Source organism: Macrotis lagotis, chromosome X, assembly GCF_037893015.1.
Source record: "Macrotis lagotis isolate mMagLag1 chromosome X, bilby.v1.9.chrom.fasta, whole genome shotgun sequence".
Lineage (NCBI taxonomy): Eukaryota > Metazoa > Chordata > Mammalia > Peramelemorphia > Peramelidae > Macrotis > Macrotis lagotis.
Genome location: NC_133666.1, coordinates 151,109,090 through 151,130,919, shown reverse-complemented (window position 1 = coordinate 151,130,919; position 21,830 = coordinate 151,109,090). Strand labels below are relative to the sequence as shown.

Genomic DNA, 21,830 nt, shown 5'->3' with positions numbered 1-21,830 from the left:
AATGATAATAATAATAATAATAATAATAATAATAATAATAATAATAATAATAATACTATCTTTACAGAGTTCTTGGGAGAAAACAGTCATATATATATATATATATATGTATATATAAATATATGTAAAGTCCTTTTTGAACCATAAATAGTTATACAAATTGGGTTATATTGCCTTTTAGCAATATAAAGAAGTAGTAAATTAATGCCTTGGGAAGAGTATCAATGGATATGATCAAAATATCTATGAATTATTTTTCTTAATCATCAATATTCCCCTATGAGGTTGTGCTAACATTAATATTTTCAATGGGCTACATACCAAAAGGTGGCAGGAAAAATATCCATGATTTTTCTATATATTTCATCTGCTACAAAAATAATTCTTATCTGGTGCTTCTACTCTAGGTTAGCAGTTCATTTATAAGTCATTTATAGTATTCCAGCTCTATAACTGGAAGGAACCTCCCAGATCATTTGTGAGTCCACAAACCCTCACTTTACACACATACACACACATACAAAACAAAACAAAACAAAACTGAGGCACAGAGAAATTGAATTACTTGCCCAAGGTCACATAGGCAATAAGAGGCAGAACAGGGAAGATAACCCAATTTCTCTTGACTCCAGAAAAAACATTCATTCTACTTTACCCTTGCCAACCATGGAACCTTTTAAAATTTCTATATTGCTGTTCATTTGTTTTAGAGGTCTCTGACTCTTCATAAGGCCATTTGAGGTTTTCCTTTCAAAGATACTGGAGTGGTTTTCCATTTTCTTCTTCAGCTCATTTTAAAGATGAGGAAACTGAGGCAAATAGGATTAAGTAATTTGCCCAGGGTCACATAGCTTTTGTCTGAGGCTAGATTTAAACTCAGGTTTTAATGATTCCAGGCATGGTGCTCTATCTACTACACTCCTAATTATTACAGTGTTGGTATAGGGGGGAAGAAATGACTTATGCAACTCAGCAAGTATTGATTTGGGGCTTATTAAGTTTTCAACAACTAAGAAAGTATGAGCAGCTAATCAAAAAAATGTTCATAACAGATCATAGCTTTGAGTAAGTAATAATTTTAGAACTTATGTTGAACATGAAACAAAGGAGATAAAATAATAAATACAAGTTAAGCTCTTTGAGAGCAAGGACAGTTTTTGTTTTCCCTAATGTCTCCTTAACTTAGTACCTTGGTTTTTTGCAGACACTTAATATCTGCTACTAAATTGAATTGGAAAAGAGTAAACAGTTACTTAATATGTCTACATAAGCCCAATGCAACAATTTCTTATGTTATTTTTAAGCTATAGACATTAAATTTATAAAAAGCTATTTCAAAGCTTTCAATGCAACAAAACTTCTACCAAAAAAAACCCCAATTCTACAACGCAAGAAAAATTTTCTTTTATATCCAAATACCTTACAGACACTACCTTTTCTGTTGTAGTTACTTAAGATGAGATTTAAGTCTGACTACTTTGTAAATGATGTCACTGTTTAAACCACTTGTTGAAAGGTAATACTAGTCATTTCAAGTTAGGTTTTATTCTTTTCTTTACAGATTTATACCTCTCTTTACTGATGCAACAATAGAAGAACCCAAGGAAATAAACTAATCCAATAGCACTGATAGAAGAGCTACTATGTGCTTAGAATTATGCTTCATTCTTGGTTACAAAAGTCAAGTTCCTAAAGAGCTTGTAATTAAATTGGACAATCAAGAAATTAATTACCAAAGAATTGCTTAATTAAATTATTGTTATGAAGTTTTTCAGAATGAAAGATTTTCTCTATTTTTTGAGGGGGGAAGAAACTCTATTTCTGATTAATCTTCAATCATACCTGATAGTACTGATGCCCTTAATTCCTGACTTGACCAGCTCCCTTTCCACATTCAACCCAACCCCTTCAGATTGACAGCTACTTCAATTCCCTATTACATTTAATTTTCCATAGGTACTCCTCACTTAATTCCCTTCTACCTCCTCAATACTTGCTAGCTACTTCCTCTCTTTCCCCAACCCTGACATTCATCCATTTTAGAAACAGAATCAAATCAATTATCACATATAGGAAAATTGGAGACTATCACAGGGAAGACACTGGTATTAAGAGAGAATGAGAAAGGTCTCTTGTGGAGGATGGCATTTTAGCTGGGATTTGAAGGAAGTCAAGGAAGAAAGATTTGAGAAGGGAGAGAATTCCAGGTATTAGAGATAATAAATAAAATTTCAAGGAACAGTGTCATTGGATTTTACACAGAGGGAAGTAAGATGTTTGAAGGGCTTTATAAAATTGAAGAGGCTTTGATATCTGATCCTGTCACTAAGAAGGAACTATTGAAGCTTAATAAATGGAGATGATCAGATCAAATAAGATAACATACACACACACACATATATATGTATAAATATATATAAAGTGTTTCACAAATTCTCAAATTCCCACATACATGCTAGATAGTGCCACTTGTCCATTTTGCTGTTAATAGTCCCATTCTAACTGAACATCATTAATAGTATTCTATTAAAAACCCTAACAGCACAGGCTACTTGAATGATATGGACCTAGCCTCAATTCTCTTTTAAGTTGTTTGGATAATTTGCAAGACTATAAAAAAAGAATTACTTTTCCAAAAGCATATGTAAATTCTGGCTCTACTTCAGCACTGGAAATCCAGGACATAGCTTTCTCTGATGATTGACATTCATTTTTCTGGACATTTGGAAATTTCAAAATCTCTTGGATATTTTCAAGTGCCAGTCTGCTTGCCTTGATTTTCTGTACAGCTGGATTGAGAGAAAAGAAATAAAACAAAATTCAAGAAACACTCATGTGACTTTTTGGTAGGATTTAGAGGTTTGCCATCTATGAAAATATTTCCATCTAGAATTTAGCTACACAAACTGATGTCTGGCATATTGAAGATGTTTAATAAGTGCTTAATTGTCTGATGGTATTTTCTTGTTGATTGGGCTAATACAATTCATTGCATAGTTATCAACTTCTTACTATATATGTCAGGTATTATGCTACCTGTTGGGGAAACAAATAAGAAAAAAATGACTGTCCCAGTCTTCAAAGAATTCACTGTCAATGGAAGAGGACAACAAATTACAGAAAGCTGAAAAGGGTTTGAGACAGATACTACCAGGGACTACCCCATGCAAGGGCATGCTGTTCTGTGGCTTAGAGTCAAAGTCAAATGAAACTATTGCTGGAAAAATGGGGTTACTAGGAAAGTTATGAACATTCTATAAATAAAGGAAGGCTTTGGGAGGAGTTTAGTGCTCTGACTTTTAGCCCTCCAAGCAGAGGGTACAGAGAACTAAGGGTGAGTTGAGAAAGTATTGACTATCAATACCTGAGTCAGTCTTATTGATGATGAGATTTTTTTAGATAACTAGTTTATTCTGGGCAAGGCATGTTGCTTCTACATTCTAAAAAGATGACAAAGAAAATTTGCCTTACACCAAGATTGCTTTCTATGTACCCTATATTGAAAAAAAAATTATTCTCTATTTTAGAATGTAAAAAAGGAAAAGATACAGACATGTCATGAAAAGAATAAGAATTATATCTATTATTTATTAGTATATTATTTTATTAACATGTTAACATTCTGTTGTCATTGAACATAAAAAAGAAAAATATGTAGAAATGTCATATAAGGAAGAATAAGAAGTATAGTCAATAGTATTTATTAATGTATTAACACATTCTATAGTCATAGATCATAAAAAAGGGAAAGCTGTAGAAATGGTGTATAAGGAAGAATTAAGAATTATCATTATTTATTAACATATTACTTGATGTGTTTAAAACATTTGTTTCAAAATGATATATTACTCATCCTCTCGGCATTTACAGTCTTCTGGGTGAAGAATAAAGGTCATTTTCCTTCCCCAAACCTAATGCAGAAATTTTGTTATGCTTTTTTTACTCCTCTGTTTAACATTTCATGCTATGTGATCTTAACCTGTCTTCTCAGCCTTTTTATATAGTTATTACTATATTGGTCTCTTCTGTGCACAATGTGGTTCAATTAAATTGTCCTACTTACTATGGATCTACTGCCTGCCCTGGCCTCAAGTACAAAAGACTATTTGAACAGATAAGAGTGTGGTATAGTTGGGAATATATTACAACTAGAATCACAATTGAATTCAAGTCTCACCCCTGATCCTTTTTAACTCTGTGATCTCATGTAAAATATTTAACTTTTTTGAACTTCAGTTTCCTCATGTGTCAAATGGGAAAAATGTTGCATGTACAATTTACCCCCCGCAAGGTTGTTATGAGAATGACATGAGATGACATATGTAGTAATATGTAAACACACCAGCTACTACTTTTACCTTATTACATCTGAAATTCTATGGGATAAGGAATGAAGAAAGACTACTAAAAATAGAAAAAATGGAGTCCTTCAATGGGGGGGAATCACTCATTTGATATAAAAACTCATTCAAGAAACTGTAATTTAGAACTCTTACTTACTCACAGAATGGCAAGAATGTAGAAGATCCATTTTCTGAGCAAAAGTTTTCAGAAGCCAACTCTGTAAAAGGCATATTTCAAAAGAATATAACTGAAATGTAATTGCATATTCCTGTTCACTCCAATAAATTCTTAGTATCATAATTTTTAAAGCACACTCAGATCTGATTTTGAAAGCTGACTCTGCTTGAATATATTAATTTTTTATCATAGTATTCTTTAGGTCAGAGTTCCAACTGATTTTTTCTTTCTTTCTGGTTTTAAGCCAATCCATATCTAAATACCATGCAATGATTACTTTTTGCTCCTAGCTAGAATATTGTGTGCTGAAATTCTGAGCAGAGTGACAAGTTGATGGTATCATTTCTACTAGCTTTATTTTTAGTAGAGTTAAAGAAGGAATAGACTGTGATCCCCACCATTTCTAGCATGTGGAGGAGTTTTGATTCTTACTATAGGATCCCTTTTGATTTAGTTTTGATTCACTGTTTACAAGCTTCTAAATGCTAAATATACTAAACCCAGTAGGTCCTTTAGTAGATGAAAACAAGTGAACAAAAAGTTATTCATCTTGGCTTTATTAATCTATAATCCTTCTAAAATGGGTTTTTCAGAGCCAATCTTGGGCAAAATTACAAATAGTACATATTCATCTTTAAAACTCCTGACTTTCTATTTTCTGGTCCTTTTTCTTTTCTCATTCTACTATTGATTATCTTGTCCAATGCTCTGATGCTTAGAGGATTTACTTATCCTGTGTATCAGATAATTCACTAAAACAAGTTAGTTTGTTTTCCCCCATGCCTACAATTATATCAGTGTGATGAACTACCAGCCTGGAAACTTTCTTCACCAATGCTCATCTATAATTTAGTTAAAGAGTAGCTTGGTGCACTTATAGGTTAAATGACTTGCCCATGGTCAGAAAAATGTATTCAAGGTAGGATTTGAATTCAGATCTTCCTGATATGTGAGCCAGGGTCAGCCCTCTGGCTATTATTTCATGCTGATTCTCTATAGTTACTTAAGGTAAGTAATATCCTTAATCAATTAGTAATAAATATTTTTTTTTTAGTTTTTTTTTTTGCAAGGCAGATGGGGTTAAGTGGCTTGCCCAAGGCCACACAGCTAGGTAATTATTAAGTGTCTGAGACTGGATTTGAAACCAGGTACTCCTGACTCCAAGGCCGGTGCTTTATCCACTATGCCACCTAGCAGCCCCTAAATATATTTTTATTAAGGAAATATTCTTTAATAGTGAAATTTCTCACACTGCACCACTTGAAAAAGTCTGTCTTCACGGTGCCATCCAAGTAATAGAATGTAGATGACCATTTATTCTACCTATGCATAATGCATAGATAGTTTTATAACATACTTGCTTGAAAAATACTTATTAGAGGAAAAATACTTGAGAGAATTATTTTATTATACTGCTATAGAAGAATATTATGTTTATGTGTCCATTATATTTTAATGAAAAATCAAACCATTAAAAAAGCTCCTTTCTTTTTTTAAAACTATGATAGGATAATAGAACTGAAAATAATATCTTTTAATACTTAACCATCAATTTGAAATTTCTAATGAAAATGTTTCTCAGTGGCAAGCAGGCAGTCATTACGGATTGTAAGATTTTTTTAATGCATTTTTTTCTGTGACTGCTTATTGTATTGAATAGCCTGTGGAATTCTTAAAGGGGGGATGTTAGAAACAAGCTATCATGCAATGATTGCAGTCTTTCAAAATAGAGTTTCATCATTTTCTTTCTCAACTCTTTCTAAAAGAGTGAATAGGGAAAAGATATTTTTGAGGTGACCCAACTCTGTTTTGCAATGTTACAAAATTCATTATTTGCAAAAGTATTATGCCTGGTACCTTAATAAGTAGATAGAGCTAGAAGACCATTTAAGTCCTGGCTTCTTATTTTTAACTTCATGTATATCTTTAGCAAGTGACATCCCTTTCTGAGGCACAGTTTTCTCAATACAAAATGGAGACTTTTATACTTATTGAAGATAAGGTGGATTCAATTAGATCATATGTAAATATGGTACTATATCAGTTTCAATAAATAATAAAAGTGGTGATAATATTCAACTCTCTAAGTTTGGGTTTTCTCATCTGTAACATGGATGTTTGCCTTATCATCTCATAGAAATAAACTCTACATAGGCACTTCAGTGATAATAGAAATATAAACAATAATCTTCATCATCTTTCTTATTAATGTCCCAGTGTGTCTATCCTGTTTCATGTGATTTAGTTCTTAAAGTCAATCTTTGAATCATCTCATTGTTCTACTGTACAATTTTTTCTTAGCTCACAGATTCAGTACTGACCAAATCTAGCAGTGTTGGTTGATATGGACAGATGTGAAAAACTTAGGGTAAATCAATGGATATAATTCCAAAATATTTATTTACTAGCAGAGTTCTTTTAAGTAAGAAGTTTCTCCTAGCCTAGCAGACCCATCCACAGACATGCACATTTGCTCAAACATATCCAATTACATATACTCATTCATCAATTGGGGAGAAGGAAGGAAGCTATTTGCCTGAAAGAAAAGTTAGATCATTAGTTATGATGTTAGCATTTAAAAAGGTAACTTAATTTTTATTTTAGGTTTTTTTAAGGCAAACAGGCTTCAGTGACTTGCCCAAGTTCACACAGCTAGGTGTCTGAGGCCGAATTTGAACTCAGGTACTCCTGACTCCAGGATCGGTGCTCTATCCACTGCACCACCTAGCTGCCCCCAACTTAATTTTTTTAAAAAGGATATTTTCTAATTCTCTTTAATGTTTTGGATGAGGTGTTCCAGGTTCATCTGACTACTTTCTACTTATGGATCTTAACAAACAGTAATGACTGAAGCCATTTTCTTCTACATCTCTTCCAAATCTCAGGTTCAATCTATAGGTGAGAGCACACAATAAAGTCAAATCCTAAAGACTGTCAGCAGCTGATGAGACTAAATAGACACATTCACAGAGGTTTTTGCAATTAATAGAATTCAGTCAGCCCTCTTACTGCCTTGTCTCTTTGAGCTGTCTTCTATTGTATCTTTTGTTCTCAGTCTCAATATCTAGCTTTCACACTCTGGCTGCTATCTTCCAGTCTTTATATATTCACTTTTTAAGGATACTCCCACATATCTTTCATATCCAAACTGACATTCACCCCCGCCTTGCCGCCCAACTTCAAACAAACCAACCAACCTGACAACTGTAACACAAAAGCTCATGTGGATCTCTACATTCCTGAGAACTCCAACTGAATATAGCCAGATTTTAATTTGTCCTTACATGTACTTTTAAATTGAATGTTACAAAAAAATCAATTTTAGTTGATATAGTCATTCTTCCATAGAATCATGAGAGAAGTAATTTGGTTTCTACAGCTTTATTTTATAGATGAGGCAAATAAGACTTGAATGAGTTAACTGACTTGTCACTGGTCATAGAGGCAGTAAATATTAAAGTAGAGATTTGAATTCATTTACATGGATGCAAAATCTAACATGCACTACCTCCCTCTGCTAAAGTTATCTTCCATTGCCTCATTGTGGCATAAAAGTGATCTTTGGTTCTTCAAGATTCTGTAAAAATTCTGTCAAGTCCAAGTTGTAAAAGTTGAAGTCTTAGTCCTAGGTACCTACTTTGTACACTAGATAAAGAAAGATAAAATATTGGTTAAGTACTTATTAGGTTCCAGTATGCTAAGTAATAAAAATATAAATAAAAATGTTTTAAATAGCCCATGTCCTCAAGAAACTTATGTTCTAATGTGAAAAGACAACACATTGAAGAGAGAACAGGGAGAATAAAGCAGAATGGAGGAAATAAAGATGTCAAAACACTTGATTGAAACTAATCAAGATAAATCCAAATCTTCACAGGTTTTTTTTCTGAAACCATTATTCCTCTTGATTATGTTAATTTGTAACAAAGATTTTATTTTCCACTTTGTAAAAATAGAGGTGTGAATGGGAGAGAAAATATATACTTGTTATTTTAAACAAATAAAAATATAAGGCCAAATTTGGTCTAAGAAAGCTCAAGTTGTTCCAGGGTCTTAATCCAAAGACCAGCCTGGTAAAGATTAGAAAAATCCATCAGGTGATGAAATATAGGGACCACAGTATGTTCCACTCATGAAATCACTGTTTCTTGTATTTATTCCCTATATGGTATGTGTTTATTCAAAACCTATTGACTAATTAAGTCATAACTTTTCTATTGAGAAGCATAATGACCTTAGAGACAGGACAACCTGTATTCTAAACCCACCTCTCACATATTTCAGGGTCTTTATCCCAAGACAAGTCATTTACCTCTCTCTTAGTCAGTGTTGTCTAAGTTGAAAATCAAGAATAATGGAGAGTGTTTTCTCAGAAGTAGTCTACACCAGTGACATCATGGATCCAGTCTAAAAAATCATCATGAATGTCAATTATGAGTCAAAGCAGCTAGTAATTGTTCTTCACAATGGCTTCCATGAAAATAATGACCAGTTTGAAATAAGGTTAAGAATGTATAGCTGAGAAGCAAAACAACATTGTGTTTTTTGTTACCAAGGTTCTTTTTTCTTTCCTCTTCATGAAAAAGAGAAAAAGAGAAAGTAAATACTTGTTTGCTTAAAACATTCTTAAAATTATGTTTAGCCAAATAAGAGACATAAAATCCATATGAAAAATGACAAGTTTTTCTTTTATTTGACAACTAGATAAAATCAGGCTTTTCACCTAAATATGTTTGCTGAATAAAACTTTGTCTTTGGAATGTTTGAATTCTGTCCTAAACCTCCATGATACAGGTTCTATTATGTGAAAAGTGAAAACTTAGTTACATGTTAATTAAATGAAGTCAATCAATTTCATGGTAGAACTGACATTTACTATTGAATTACCTTTTCTTTTTCCCATTTCTCTTTCTCTTGATTAGCTTGCAGGAAGAGTTTGCTCTTTTCTTGCGTTAATTCATCTGTTTTCTCTACCAGAATCTACATATTTGGAAAGAAGATGAAGGAGAAAGAACATGGTAAACTAATCTTTTGCTATTCTAATATTGGGGAAATAAACTTATTCTTTACTTCTCTCTGTTTGTACAACATATGAATTAATGTTTCTAAAAGAATAAAAAACAAAACATCCCACAAATAAAGGCAGTTAGGGAACAGTTGATAGACGTTGGAATTGAGTTTGAATCTTTCTTCCGATATTAACTAACTTTACAATTCTGGGCAAAACTTTTTTTCCTTCCTCTTCCAACTCCATCTCTCCCTTTCTCTTTCAATGAATTTAAATTCCAAATCTGTATCTCTAGTCTCACAACCTCTTTTCTGATATTCAGACATATACAGACAATTGACTCAGAGTATTTCCATCTGAATGTTTCTCAAGCACCTGAAAGTCAACATTAAGTGTAGTAGAAAGAGTACTGAAATTAGGGTAAGAAGAATTGGCTGTTCACTAATTGTATGTCCTTGGAAAAGAAACTTATTCTCTCTGGACTTCAGTGTCATCATTAATATGAGGTGCTTGGATCAAATGTTCTTTAAGGTAAAGTCCCTTCTAGCTTTAGATGTAGGATCAAGGCTTTTAGATTGCTCTTTAAATATGATTTACTTTCCGTTCCCAAATTATAATGAATAATTTTGGAGCCTGGTACAAGCATTAAAACAAGGACAAAAGGCATAAAAGATACCCTCACATAAACTTTAAAATATAAATTTAGATTATTATATTGTCTGAAGGAGACTTTTTTGGATGGTACTTCAGGTCTTGGGACACAAATCACGAAGTGGAAAAGAATTCCAGCATTTCCCTAAATAAAGAGGAGACAGAAATCTTAGGATGAAGACCTGTATTTCTTGGGAAGTTATTAGAGAAAGAACTAGTTGGCAGCATGTCTGGAAAGCTTGTTTAGAATGTGGTATTGGTGGGTGGGTGGAGGAAGTATGCCACCAGTAATCTCCTAAATTATTTAAATGATAATTGTTTTAAACTAAGTTCTGAGCTCAGTTGTTTCTCCCTGCTGAAGTGTTAGAAGTGTCAACTTCCCTCAACTTTTGAAGCCAGAGTCACACCCTAGTTATTTGTTTTTGACCTCACTATTTCTGTAAATGGAACTATCTTTCACCTTGTTTCCCATGTTCCAGACCTTTATTTTTTCTGTGCTTCTTTTCTCACTTTTGCTTGCCACATCCAATCTAAAGTTACCAAGTCCCATCAATTTTGACTCAAGATTATTTGTCACATTGATTTCTTCTTTATTTTAATGGTCATTTGCCTAATACAGGTCTTCATTACCACTTAATAGTATTGCCTTAACAGATCTCCCTGCACTCACTCTTGTTCTACCTATCGCATTCAAACTTAATAGTATTACCAGAATAATCTTCACTAGGTATCATATCATTTCTCTGCTTAAACATTTTTATTGTTTGGTTACTTATTGGCTACCAAGAAAATTTCAAATTCCACTGTTATTCATGACTCTCTAGTCATAAGATAGTTTTCCAATTACTAAGCATTTAAAAACACTATCTGGTAGAGCGAAGGAGGGGGAAGTAAAATATTTTGAAATGTGATCTTTCTCTTCTCTCAATTGGTCTATGTAGAGATAAAACCACTAAGGAGTTTTAAATACCTATGTGCCAGGAAACACAAAACAACATAAGAGATTGTCCTTGTTTTTAAGGAACTCCCAGTCTCATGGAGGAGACAATATACAAACAACTATGTACAAATAAGCTTTATATAGAATAAATTGAAAATAAACAAAGGGAAGGCTCTAGAATTAAGGGATGCTAGGAGTTTTCCAGTAGAAGGTAGGATTTTTTAACTGGAACTTGAAATAAGGAAGTAGGTATGATAATGGAGAGCCTTCCAGACATGGAAGACAGCCAGTAAAAATTCCTGTAGTATCTTGTCGAGAAACAGCAAAAAGGTCAGTATCATTAGACTGCAGATTATAAGGCACTGTAAAAAATGTAGGAAAACTGGAAAGATGGAGAAGGAAGGCAGGTGATAAAGGACTTTGAACATCAAACAGAAGATTTCATATTTGATCCTGGAGGTGACACAAAGCCATGGGAGTTTGTTGAGTATTGTCAGACTTGTACTTTAGGAATATAACTTGAATAGTAGAGTGGAGGATAGAAACGAAGAGGGAGAGCTTTGTGGTAGGCAGACCCACCAGAAGGCTAGTGTTATAGTCCAGGTGTGAGGTGATGCAGTAGGGAATAGTAGTGCCAGAGGAGAGAAGGGTATATATGTGAGAGTTGTTACGAAGATAAAATTGACAGGCTTTGACAACAGATTGGTTTTGGGAGTTTAGAATGAGGAATTGAGGATAACACCTAGATGTACCTAGAAAAATATCTGAGTGGATCGAGATTCAGCCTTGTAATGAGAAGGTCATACTCTGATAGTTATTGGTTAGGTAACAATCTCACTTCACTTCTCAATGTTGTTGGCAACACTTTTAGAGAAAATCCAAACTTGAATTAGTGGAGGGATTATTCTCACCAGAAAGTTCTCTGTAATGGTGTCTATATATGTTTACACAATTTAGTGCCATTTGAAAAAAAACAAACAAAACATATCCTTTGCTCTCCTGGGGGCAGTTTACAAGTTTGTTTTACCTTCATTGTCTCTTGCTGAAATCTGTTTTTCTTTTCAACTTGCTCGTGGTATACTTCAAATTTTCCTTTTAGTTTCTTTATCTTGCTTCTGTAGTCATTCTTTAGAGTAGAGAAAATGTTTTAGAATCTTCCATTGCAATAGTTTGGAGTTACTTGTTTTTTTTTTTACAGGCTGGATACAAACTATCACTTACTAGGATCCTATAGAGGCCTTTCATAATTACCCAGGCATCTTAACCCGACAGGTTACAACATTTGCTGTTAAAAGTTACTTTTAACCTTACTCTGTCCTACATTGAAGTTAGCATATTTCCTTTTTATTGTTCTATTGCAAGTGACAATGGAGAAAAGCTATTAACTCTGCTACTCTTAACACTCCATGTACTTGAAGATGGATAGTAAGTCACTCTTCAGCCAAACTGTAATCACCAGCTGTCTTAAAATAAATAGTAACGGGAGAGGGTTCTGCAGGCATCTCTTGTTTTAATCAATGTGCACACATATCAGACTTGGAAAGGTTACCTTTTGGCTTCAAAAATCTAATCTGAGTAGCTTAAACACAGAGCTTTAACAGAAGTTAACATTAAACATAAAACCCCAACGGTGCTCTGTACACATGTATTTTGGTCCCGGTGATCTTTCTTGCTCTTTCAAAACTCAAGGGACTTTTCTTTAAATCACATTTTATTTAGTAATTCTCTTTAACTCCTTGTGAGTAAGTAGGGTGATGAATGTGGTGACCCAAGAAAATTCTTACTTGAGTAGGATGTGAAAAGTTCAAGATCTTTGGAGGCAAATGCTCTATTCATTTTACTACCCCAAGTATCATTGACCCTAATTATGTTGTGTGCCTCCCAGTCTTTTTCCCTTATCTTTTCTTGATTTCTAATAAGGTAAAATAATATGTAATCATGGAATTTGAAAATTGAAAGGGATCAGCTAAACAACTAATCAAACTACTATCTCACTATAAAATATGCAAGTGGATGCAATTGAACATCTCCAAGGAGAGGGAAGCCTGTTTCTTCTCAAGGTAGTTCATTTCACTTTTAGACAATTTTAATTGAGGAATTGAAGTTTAATTCAGTTAGCAATCATAGAATCACAGTGACAGAATTTGATTCAGAAAGGACTTTAGTAGTCATCTAGTCTTACATATATAGAAATAAAAAATTATCTAATTGCTAATCTAATATTGCTGAAAAGTACTCATCTAGCCACTATTAGAAGATCTGCAAGCAGAAAGAAGCCACCACCTGTCTTGGAAATTGATTTCATTTTTGAACAGCTCTAACTGTCTAACTGTTAATGAATTTTTTTTGACATCAAATCAAAATTTACCTCTTTATAACTTCTTACTATTCTACCTAATTCTGCCCTTAGGGTCAAAAAACACATAATCCCTTCTTGAAATAATAGTCTTCCAAATACTTGAAGACAAATATCACATCACTCTTGAGTCCCATCATTAATTTTCATTTTAATATATGAAGAACATCAGGGTTTTTTTAATCAACTCTGTGTTAAAGAAGGAAGTACAAAAATAAAACATCAAAGAGTAAAATATGAGAATTTTAGAATCCCAAAATTTCAGATTGGAAGGGATCCCAGTAGCCCCATCCAGTCTTTTGATACCATGCTTGGAAAATAATTTCCTCTACTATATATAGGACTAATGGTCAGCTAGTTTTTACTTGACTTTTGATGGGGGAATTGAGAGTAGGGAACTTGATACTTCCTCAGGCAATCCATTCCATTTTTATATAACTTTAAATGTTAGGAAGTTTTTGCTCATAGTAAGCCTACCTCTGGAACTCTCACCCATGGGTCCTATATCTATCTTCTGGGACAACACAGGAAAGATAAACCCCTTTACCAAGTGATAGCCTTTTAAATATCTGAAGACAGTAATGTTGTCTTTAAATTGAAGATGGGAAGGAAAATACCTTCTCAAAATGATCCAACTAGTAAATAGCAGAGATAGAAGAACCAAGGTCTTTTTTGAAATTGAGCAGTTTAGGGGGCTCAGCAGATCAGTGGATAGAGCACTAGCCCTGGAGTAAGGCGGACTTGAATTCAAATGTGGTCTCAGACAATACTTACTAGCTGCATGACCTTGGGCAAATCACTTCACTCCATTCTCCTTCTCTCCCCTCAAAATGAAATTAAGCAGTTTATATACTTTTTTATCTGGAATAATTCATAGGTTCATAGAATATTCAATATAGAGCTTCTAGTTTTGTTATTTACTACCTGTATCTCCTTGAATAAGGAACTGAGAGTTTCCAAGCCCTATTATCTGTGTGTCCTTTGATAAGTCACTAAACCACCTTAAAACTCAGTTTTCTCATCTTTTAAATGAGAGTGTTAGGCTCTAAAATATCTTTGTTCCCTTCCAGGTCTAACATTTGGTGGTGGAGATTCCCCCATATTATAATGAAAAAGCAATATTTTAAATGACTGAGTGCCTCATCATCTTAGGAACTTAAAGAATATTCTCAACTTTAAGGGACTTATAGTGTCTGGCATTCAGAAACACATGCAAAGGAACTTTCATCTGTCATTATAATATGTCTGGGATCATATAAAAATATGCTATGAGTTAATCAAATGTTAATTTTCTTAAAACAAATATCAATCTTATTGTTATGTTAATTTAACTGAGGACAGTAAATTATGTCCATTCAAGATAGATTCAGACAAGTTCAGATATTTCTTTTAATAGCCTGAAAAATAATTTATCTTTCACTTGTCCTCAGTTAGGCAACTAAGTGGAATAATGGATAGAGTGTTGAATCAGGTATCAGGAAGACCTGTATTTAAATCTACCTTTATATAAATTGCCAGCCATATGGCCCTGGGGAAGTCACTTAACCTCTGTCTCAGTTTTCTCATTGTTAAAATGGGAATAATATAGCACCTATCTCCCAGCACTGTAAGTATAAAATGGAATAATTGTTTAGACGCACTGTAAACCTTCAAATGTTATATAAATCCCTACTAGTGTTATTTTTATTTTATTATTTTTGATATTGTTATTAGTATCCATCGCAATCTTCAACTACTCATGGACTTTATTTCATGATGCTACTATTATGTAGCACCTTGCCACTCTGTTGCATTTGTTCTTAGGTAGCTGCCTATTGTACATCACTACATAATGCATGAACTTCCTAAAGGTAGTCAAGTCTACTTTTTTGACCACTCTGGTAAGAAGTTATCCCTTCGTCAAGGCCATTGATTCTTCTTCCCTGGATGTCCTCAAGTAGAGGATAAATGATGACTCATCAAGAATGCTGCTAAGTGCTTGGGCGGCTAGGTGGTGCAGTGGATAGAGCACAGGCCCTGGAGTCAGGAGTACCTGAGTTCAAATCTGACCTTGGACACTTAATAATTACCTAGCTGTGTGGTCTTGGGCAAGCCACTTAAACCCATTGCCTTGCAAAAAAAAAAAAAACCTAAAAAAAAAGAATGCTGCTAAAATGATCTTGATTTAGAGATGAGTTGACCTGAATGGACTTTGAAGTTCTTCTAATTTCTTTCCAAGTTCTTCCAATTCCAACTATAATAAATATAGTTCCTCAAAGAAGAAATGGACTGCTTTGAGAAGCCATGGGTACTACATCCCTACAGGTCTAAAGGTTACAGTTAGATGTCTACTAATTAAGGATTTTGTAAAAAGAGATCTTATTCAGATTTTAATTGGAAGCTTCGGAGGCATAAGCTTCTATGATTATATAATTTAGAATAGTAATGTGAGGACACCTTACTTTGTGAAGTCTACAATAAACTTTTTAAATGGTAAATTTTAGAGCTTAATTGAAATTTAGAGTTTCAAGTGAAATAAGAATTAGAGTTTAAAGTGAAATAGGAATGCTTATTCTTATTATAACAATTGTTTTGATCAGTTACCTTCTCTTCTCTTCTTATTAACTCCATCTTTTGAGTAATTTGTATGTATTTGAATTGCATTTGGTGCATGTCCTTTGTCATCTACAAAGATTCAGAAGACAATATAGTCACATGAAGTTGAAAAAAATTCTTTATGGGGATATAAACTATAGCTACCAAAATGTCTTTCTGTTATCTGTTCATTTTTTTCAACCAATTATTCACATAGTCCATTTTCACCATGTTGCTAAGTGAAGAAATCTCTTTCCCTCCTTAGTTCTCAGAGTTGGTTTTTAGGAACAAAATCTTACACAATTTCATATCTAACCTTTGAAGGCAAAATAGGCTGTTATCATCAAAAGGTTCTGATCCTTCCCAGATAGTGAGAAAATCAGGAAAAAATGACCACCCTTCTTGGTTCTGCCATGCTAAATAAACTATCTATTCCAGAGGCTTGAAGTTCCAGTGACAAGAATATCAGAAAATGCAGAGGAACTGGAAAATTGAATCATCAATAAAGTGGTTAGAGAACAAAGAAAATATCCACAAAACCAAGACTATTTCTTCATTGTTGATGTTGATTTTAACCTTAATCTCATATACCACAAATAAAATTAAAGTATCCTAGGAATGTTTATATTTTGTTGAAAACTATTTACTATATCAATATAGTGATCAATACTACCCCTGTTATTCATACTCTATTATCAGTATGCAGTGATGTAACTGGTGTTTAAAGCTCAGTATTATTCAGATGACAAAACTCAATTATCTAATTATAATGGGGACTATTGGGTTATTCCATTGAAAAATCAAGATACATGAGACATTTTGTAATAAGAAAATACTACATCAGTTATTCCATACTGTTATCATGTTGGGGAATATTTGTATACATATTTTTTAAAAATACATAAATAAAATAACTAAATAACAAAAATAAAAGTTTATTTACCAGAATATATCTAATTATGAACCTCTCATACATAATCAGTAGTTATAATGGAAATGATAAGGAGTGTGACTCCTAATGGTGGAATAATAGAATCACAATCACAAAAAATAATATTTGACTTTATACCACACCAAACAATCAAATACCAGTCAGATCTTAAGTAATGCTGACATTTATTCATTATTTTCCTTGTTTTTTAAATTGAATTCTTTTTAATTAATAAAAACCTGCTTTGTCTCCCTTCCCTTAATAAAAAGACCAAAAAAAGTTATAAACCATATTAATCAAGTAAAACAAATCCCCGAGTTATTTATTTTCTACATGGTACATGCATACAGATAGCTCAAAATAGGCATATATACATAAATGTGTACATATATTTATGCACATATATGTCTCATTCTATGTTTTAAGTCTCTTTTCTTTAAGGATGTAGAGAACATGCCTCATCATTGGTCTTCTGGAATTATGTTTTTTCATTATGCTGATTGGATTTCCTATCTTCACAATATTGTTTTCCCTGTATAAATTTTTCTCCTACATATGTTCATCTAACCCTACTTCAGTTCATACAAGTTTTCCATTTTTCTCTGAAACCATCCCTTTAATCATTTCTTATAGCACAATAATATTCTACTATATTGATATATCATTTTTAATCAGTCATATCCCCATTAATGGACACTCCCCCAGTTTCCAATTCTTTGTTATTTCAAAAAGTACTATAAATATTTTTCAATATCTTTATTTTGAGTTTATTTTAAATAGGGTTAATTCCTTCCTTTATCTATCTTTACTCTAACTGTCCCTTCTATCTTTTCTCTTCTCCTCCTATTTTTGTATTGAGTGAAATTTATTTCTGTACCCCATTCTGTGTATCCTTTTTGACCAGCTCAGATGAGAATGAGGTTTAAGTGTCATCAATACCATTTATCCTTTCCCTTCTTTGAATAGAGTTTTACCATAACCTGAGATATTTCCCCCTAAATTCTTATCTTCTCTCCCCTACAGAATTTTTTCTTCCCCTCTTATCCCATTTTCCCCCCAGACATAACAGAACCATTCCCAGGTTTACTGCCTTACTGGACTCCTTCCATGACCTCTGATGATATATTTCAAAGGGAATAGATTTTCTTAAATTAATTTGTAAGCAATTTATTTTTCTTTAATTATTTATGATTGCTTGCTCCTCATTTACTTTAGAAAAAAAACCTAGGAAACCCTTATAAATGATCAGATTTTTTTTTGAAAGAGAAATATCCTAGCACATTAGCATGATAGGTATTTTTTTTAAATAGACTGATTCAGTACACCTGACATTTTGTTCCATCTTTGTTTCTGATTATTTGTATGATTGGTCAAGTTTGAAAATTTCTTAGAGCTTTACTCTGCTGAGAAAGAGGAGGTTTGGATGAGATGATCTTAAAATTTCCTTTCACATTCAGAATTATATGATTTTATAAATGATGGATAAATTCCTTCAATTATAAAATTTGAAACATCTTGATTGAATTTGTTTTTATCATAACACATTTTAATTTAACTGTTTCAAATATTATATTTGATGATAATTAATTTGGGTGTCTTGCCCTTTGAATTTAAGGAACTTCCATGTACAGTTTAAGTCAATATCCATTCTCCTTTATCTACTACAAAATGGCTCATGACACACTAACCCCTTGAAAGACAGGCCACTCTTTTTATCATATATCCCATTATCCAGAACCTAATAAAGTACTTCACATATGCACAATTAATTGGCAATATATGAGTATTAAGAATTTTAGGCGGAGCCAAGATGGTGACAAGAGAGCAACATCTCTTAGAAGCTCTCTCAGATAAAACTTATAAGTTAAGGACTCTAATTAAATTTTCAAGAGACAGAACCCACAGAGGGACCCAGGGATGCAGTTCTCCTACTCAAGGTAACCTGGAAAAGAGCAGAAAGGCTCTGCTCCCCAGGGTCAGAGGGGCGGCCCACCAGAGGGGTGGCCCACCAGAGCGAAAGAACGTCAGCTTCACTGACGCAGTCCCAGGGCACTGGGAGCTGTGGCTCACAGCAGCGGAGCAGTCTCCTGACCTATGCCCTGGAGAGCACCTGGCACAAAGTGGGGGAACATGGGGGGGACCTCTGCCAGAGCTAGCACATAGAGCCTAGTCCTCAGGGCACACAGAGAGCAGCAGGATCTCTGCAGCCCAGTTCCAGGAAACAGAAGCAGGCGGAGCCAGTAAGCAGGAGCCCCCAGGGCATGAGCCCATTGAACCTAGGGAGGGGAGTGAAAAGAGAGAGAGAGACTGCAGAGCTCTGTCCTCTGCCCCTGGAACAGGACTCTAGGGCTCTGACCACATTCAGATCCTGATCGCCGTCTAGGCCCCCCCATAGAACAGCAGCCCCCCCCCCCACCTCAGTCCCATGGCAGAGGGGGGCACTTATGGTCATTCACAGACCAGGAGGGAAGACAGAGCCTTACACACTGAGACCCTTTTGGGAGTGTCCCAAAAGCTCAGGAAGCACCCCAAAACCAGGCCCAGGCTGGGAAAATGAGCAAGCAAAGAAACAAAAGGAAGACTATTGAGATATATTTTGCAAATGAGCCCAAGAAGGATCAAAATACTCAGTCTGAAGATGAGGAAGCACAAGCTCCTGCATCTAAAGACTCCAAGAAAAACAGAAATTGGGCTCAGGCTATGACAGAGCTCAAAAAAGACTTTGAAAATCAAATGAGGGAGTTAGAAGAAAAACTGGGAAAAGAAAGGAGAGAGATGCAGGAAAAACATGAAAATGAAGCCAGCAGCTTAGTCAAGGAAATCCAAAAAAATGCTGTAGAAAAATAGCATGCTAAAAAACAGCTTAGGTCAAATGGATAAAACAGTTTAAAAAGTTATTGAGGAGAAGAATGCTTTAAAAAGCAAAATTGGCCAGATGGAAAAAGAGATAAGAAAACTCTCTGAGGAGAATAAATCCTTCAGACAAAGAATAGAATTCAGGGAGATTGATGAATTTACCAGAAATCAGGAATCAATACTTCAAAAGCAAAAAAATGAAAAATTAGAAGAAAATGTGAAATATCTCATTGAAAAAACAACTGATATGGAAAACAGACTTAGGAAAGATAATTTGAAAATTATTGGAATATCTGAAAGTCATGATCAGGAAAAGAGCCTTGACATCATTTTCAAAGAATCACTACAGGAAAACTGCCCTGATATTCTAGAAGCAGAGGGCAAAATAGAAATGGAGAGAATCCACCGATCCCCCCCGAGAAAGAGATCCCAAATAACCCCTAGTAATATTATAGCCAAGTTCCAGAACTCCCAAGTCAAAGAGAAAATATTACAAGCAGCCAGAAGGACACAGTTCAAATATCGTGGAGCTACAGTCAGGATCACACAGGACTTAGCAGCAGCTACATTGGAAGCTTGTAGGGCTTGGAATCTAATATACCAGAAGGCAAAAGTGCTTAGAATGCAACCGAGAATCAACTACCCAGCAAGGCTGAATGTCCTTTTCTGGGGAAAAAGATGGACTTTCGATGAACCAGGGGAATTTCAAATGTTCCTGTTGGAATGGCCAGAGTTGAAAAGAAGGTTTGATCTTCAGATACAGGACTCAGGTGAAGCATGGAGATTGGAGGAGAGGGGAAAAATATGAGGGACTTAATAATGATGAATTGCATGTATTCTGGCATAGAAAAATGACACTGATAATACTCATATGAACCTTCTCAGTTAATAGAGCAGGTAGAGGGAGCTTTTATAGTTGAAGCACAGGAGAAAGCTGATTTTGAAGATAAAATATGGTGTAAAAATGGAGTCAATAGAAAAAAAGGGAAATGTGATGGGAGAAAGAAAAAGGAGACAGGGAATAGGCCAAGATATCTCATATAATAATTTTTTTCTTTATTACAATGAGCTATTGCAATGATATGGAATGGGGGAAGGCAAGGGGGAATGAGGGAATCTTCGCTCTCATCAGAGGTGGCTAGGAGAGGAAACAGCACATATACTCAATGGGGTATAGGCATCTGGAGTAAGAAGAAAGGGTGGGATGGGGAAGGGGTGGATGTGAGTGATGGAGGAGAGGATAGACCATGGGGAAAGAGTGGTCAGATATAATACATTTTCCTATTTACTTCTAGCAAGGGTCTGGGATTGGATGGCCTGTCCGGGACCATAGGGCCAGGTGGATGCTGGGCCTAAGGGGTGGTATGGTGGCTCGGGGCCTCTTGGCCCCAGGGCCAGGGATCTGTCTGCTGCACCACTCAGCTACCCTACAGCAGAGTCAGTGAAAGGAGAGAGAAAATATAGCATATAGTAGTGGAGAAATACGAAAGGAGGGAGTTGCGATCAGCAATGGCAACAATGGAAAAATATGGAAGCAACTTTTGTGATGGACTTACCATAAATAATGTGATCCACCCGCGACAGAGTTGTTGGTGTTGGAACAAAGACTGAAGCACATTTTTTATTATTATTATTTGGGGGGGGGGGAGGTGCGGGGCAAATGGGTCTGGGTGGCCTGCCTGGAGCCCCATAGCAGGGTGATCTTTGGGTGTCTGAGGCTGGAATTGGACCTGGGTGCTCCTGGCTCAAGGGCCAAAGCTCTGTCCACCACCCAGCCACCCCTACTATTATTACTATTTTATTTTATTTTGGGTCTTTTTTTTTCTTTTTTTTGGTCTTTTTTTTTTGCAGGGCATTGGGGTTGGGGTGGCTTGCATGCCACATGGCTGGGTGATTGTTGGGTGTATGGGGCCAGATATGGGCTCAGGTACTCCTGGCTCCAGGGCTGGGGCTCCGTCCATTGCGCCACCTGGCCATACCTACAATTATTACT

The 21,830-nt window shown here is 34.8% G+C and overlaps 1 protein-coding gene across 2 annotated transcripts in view; it reads left to right on the top strand.

Moving 5' to 3' along the window:
- Positions 1 to 17,335, top strand: part of LOC141502258 (cytochrome P450 1A1-like) — a 70,182-nt gene extending 52,847 nt beyond the window's left edge. For both annotated transcript variants that reach the window (XM_074206912.1, XM_074206911.1), the window contains one exon: positions 1,562 to 17,335. In XM_074206912.1, coding sequence (XP_074063013.1) covers positions 1,562 to 1,616 — 55 coding nt within the window. In that variant the 3' untranslated portion in view covers positions 1,617 to 17,335. The remainder of the gene's footprint in view (positions 1 to 1,561) is intronic.
- Positions 17,336 to 21,830: the final 4,495 nt, after the last annotated feature.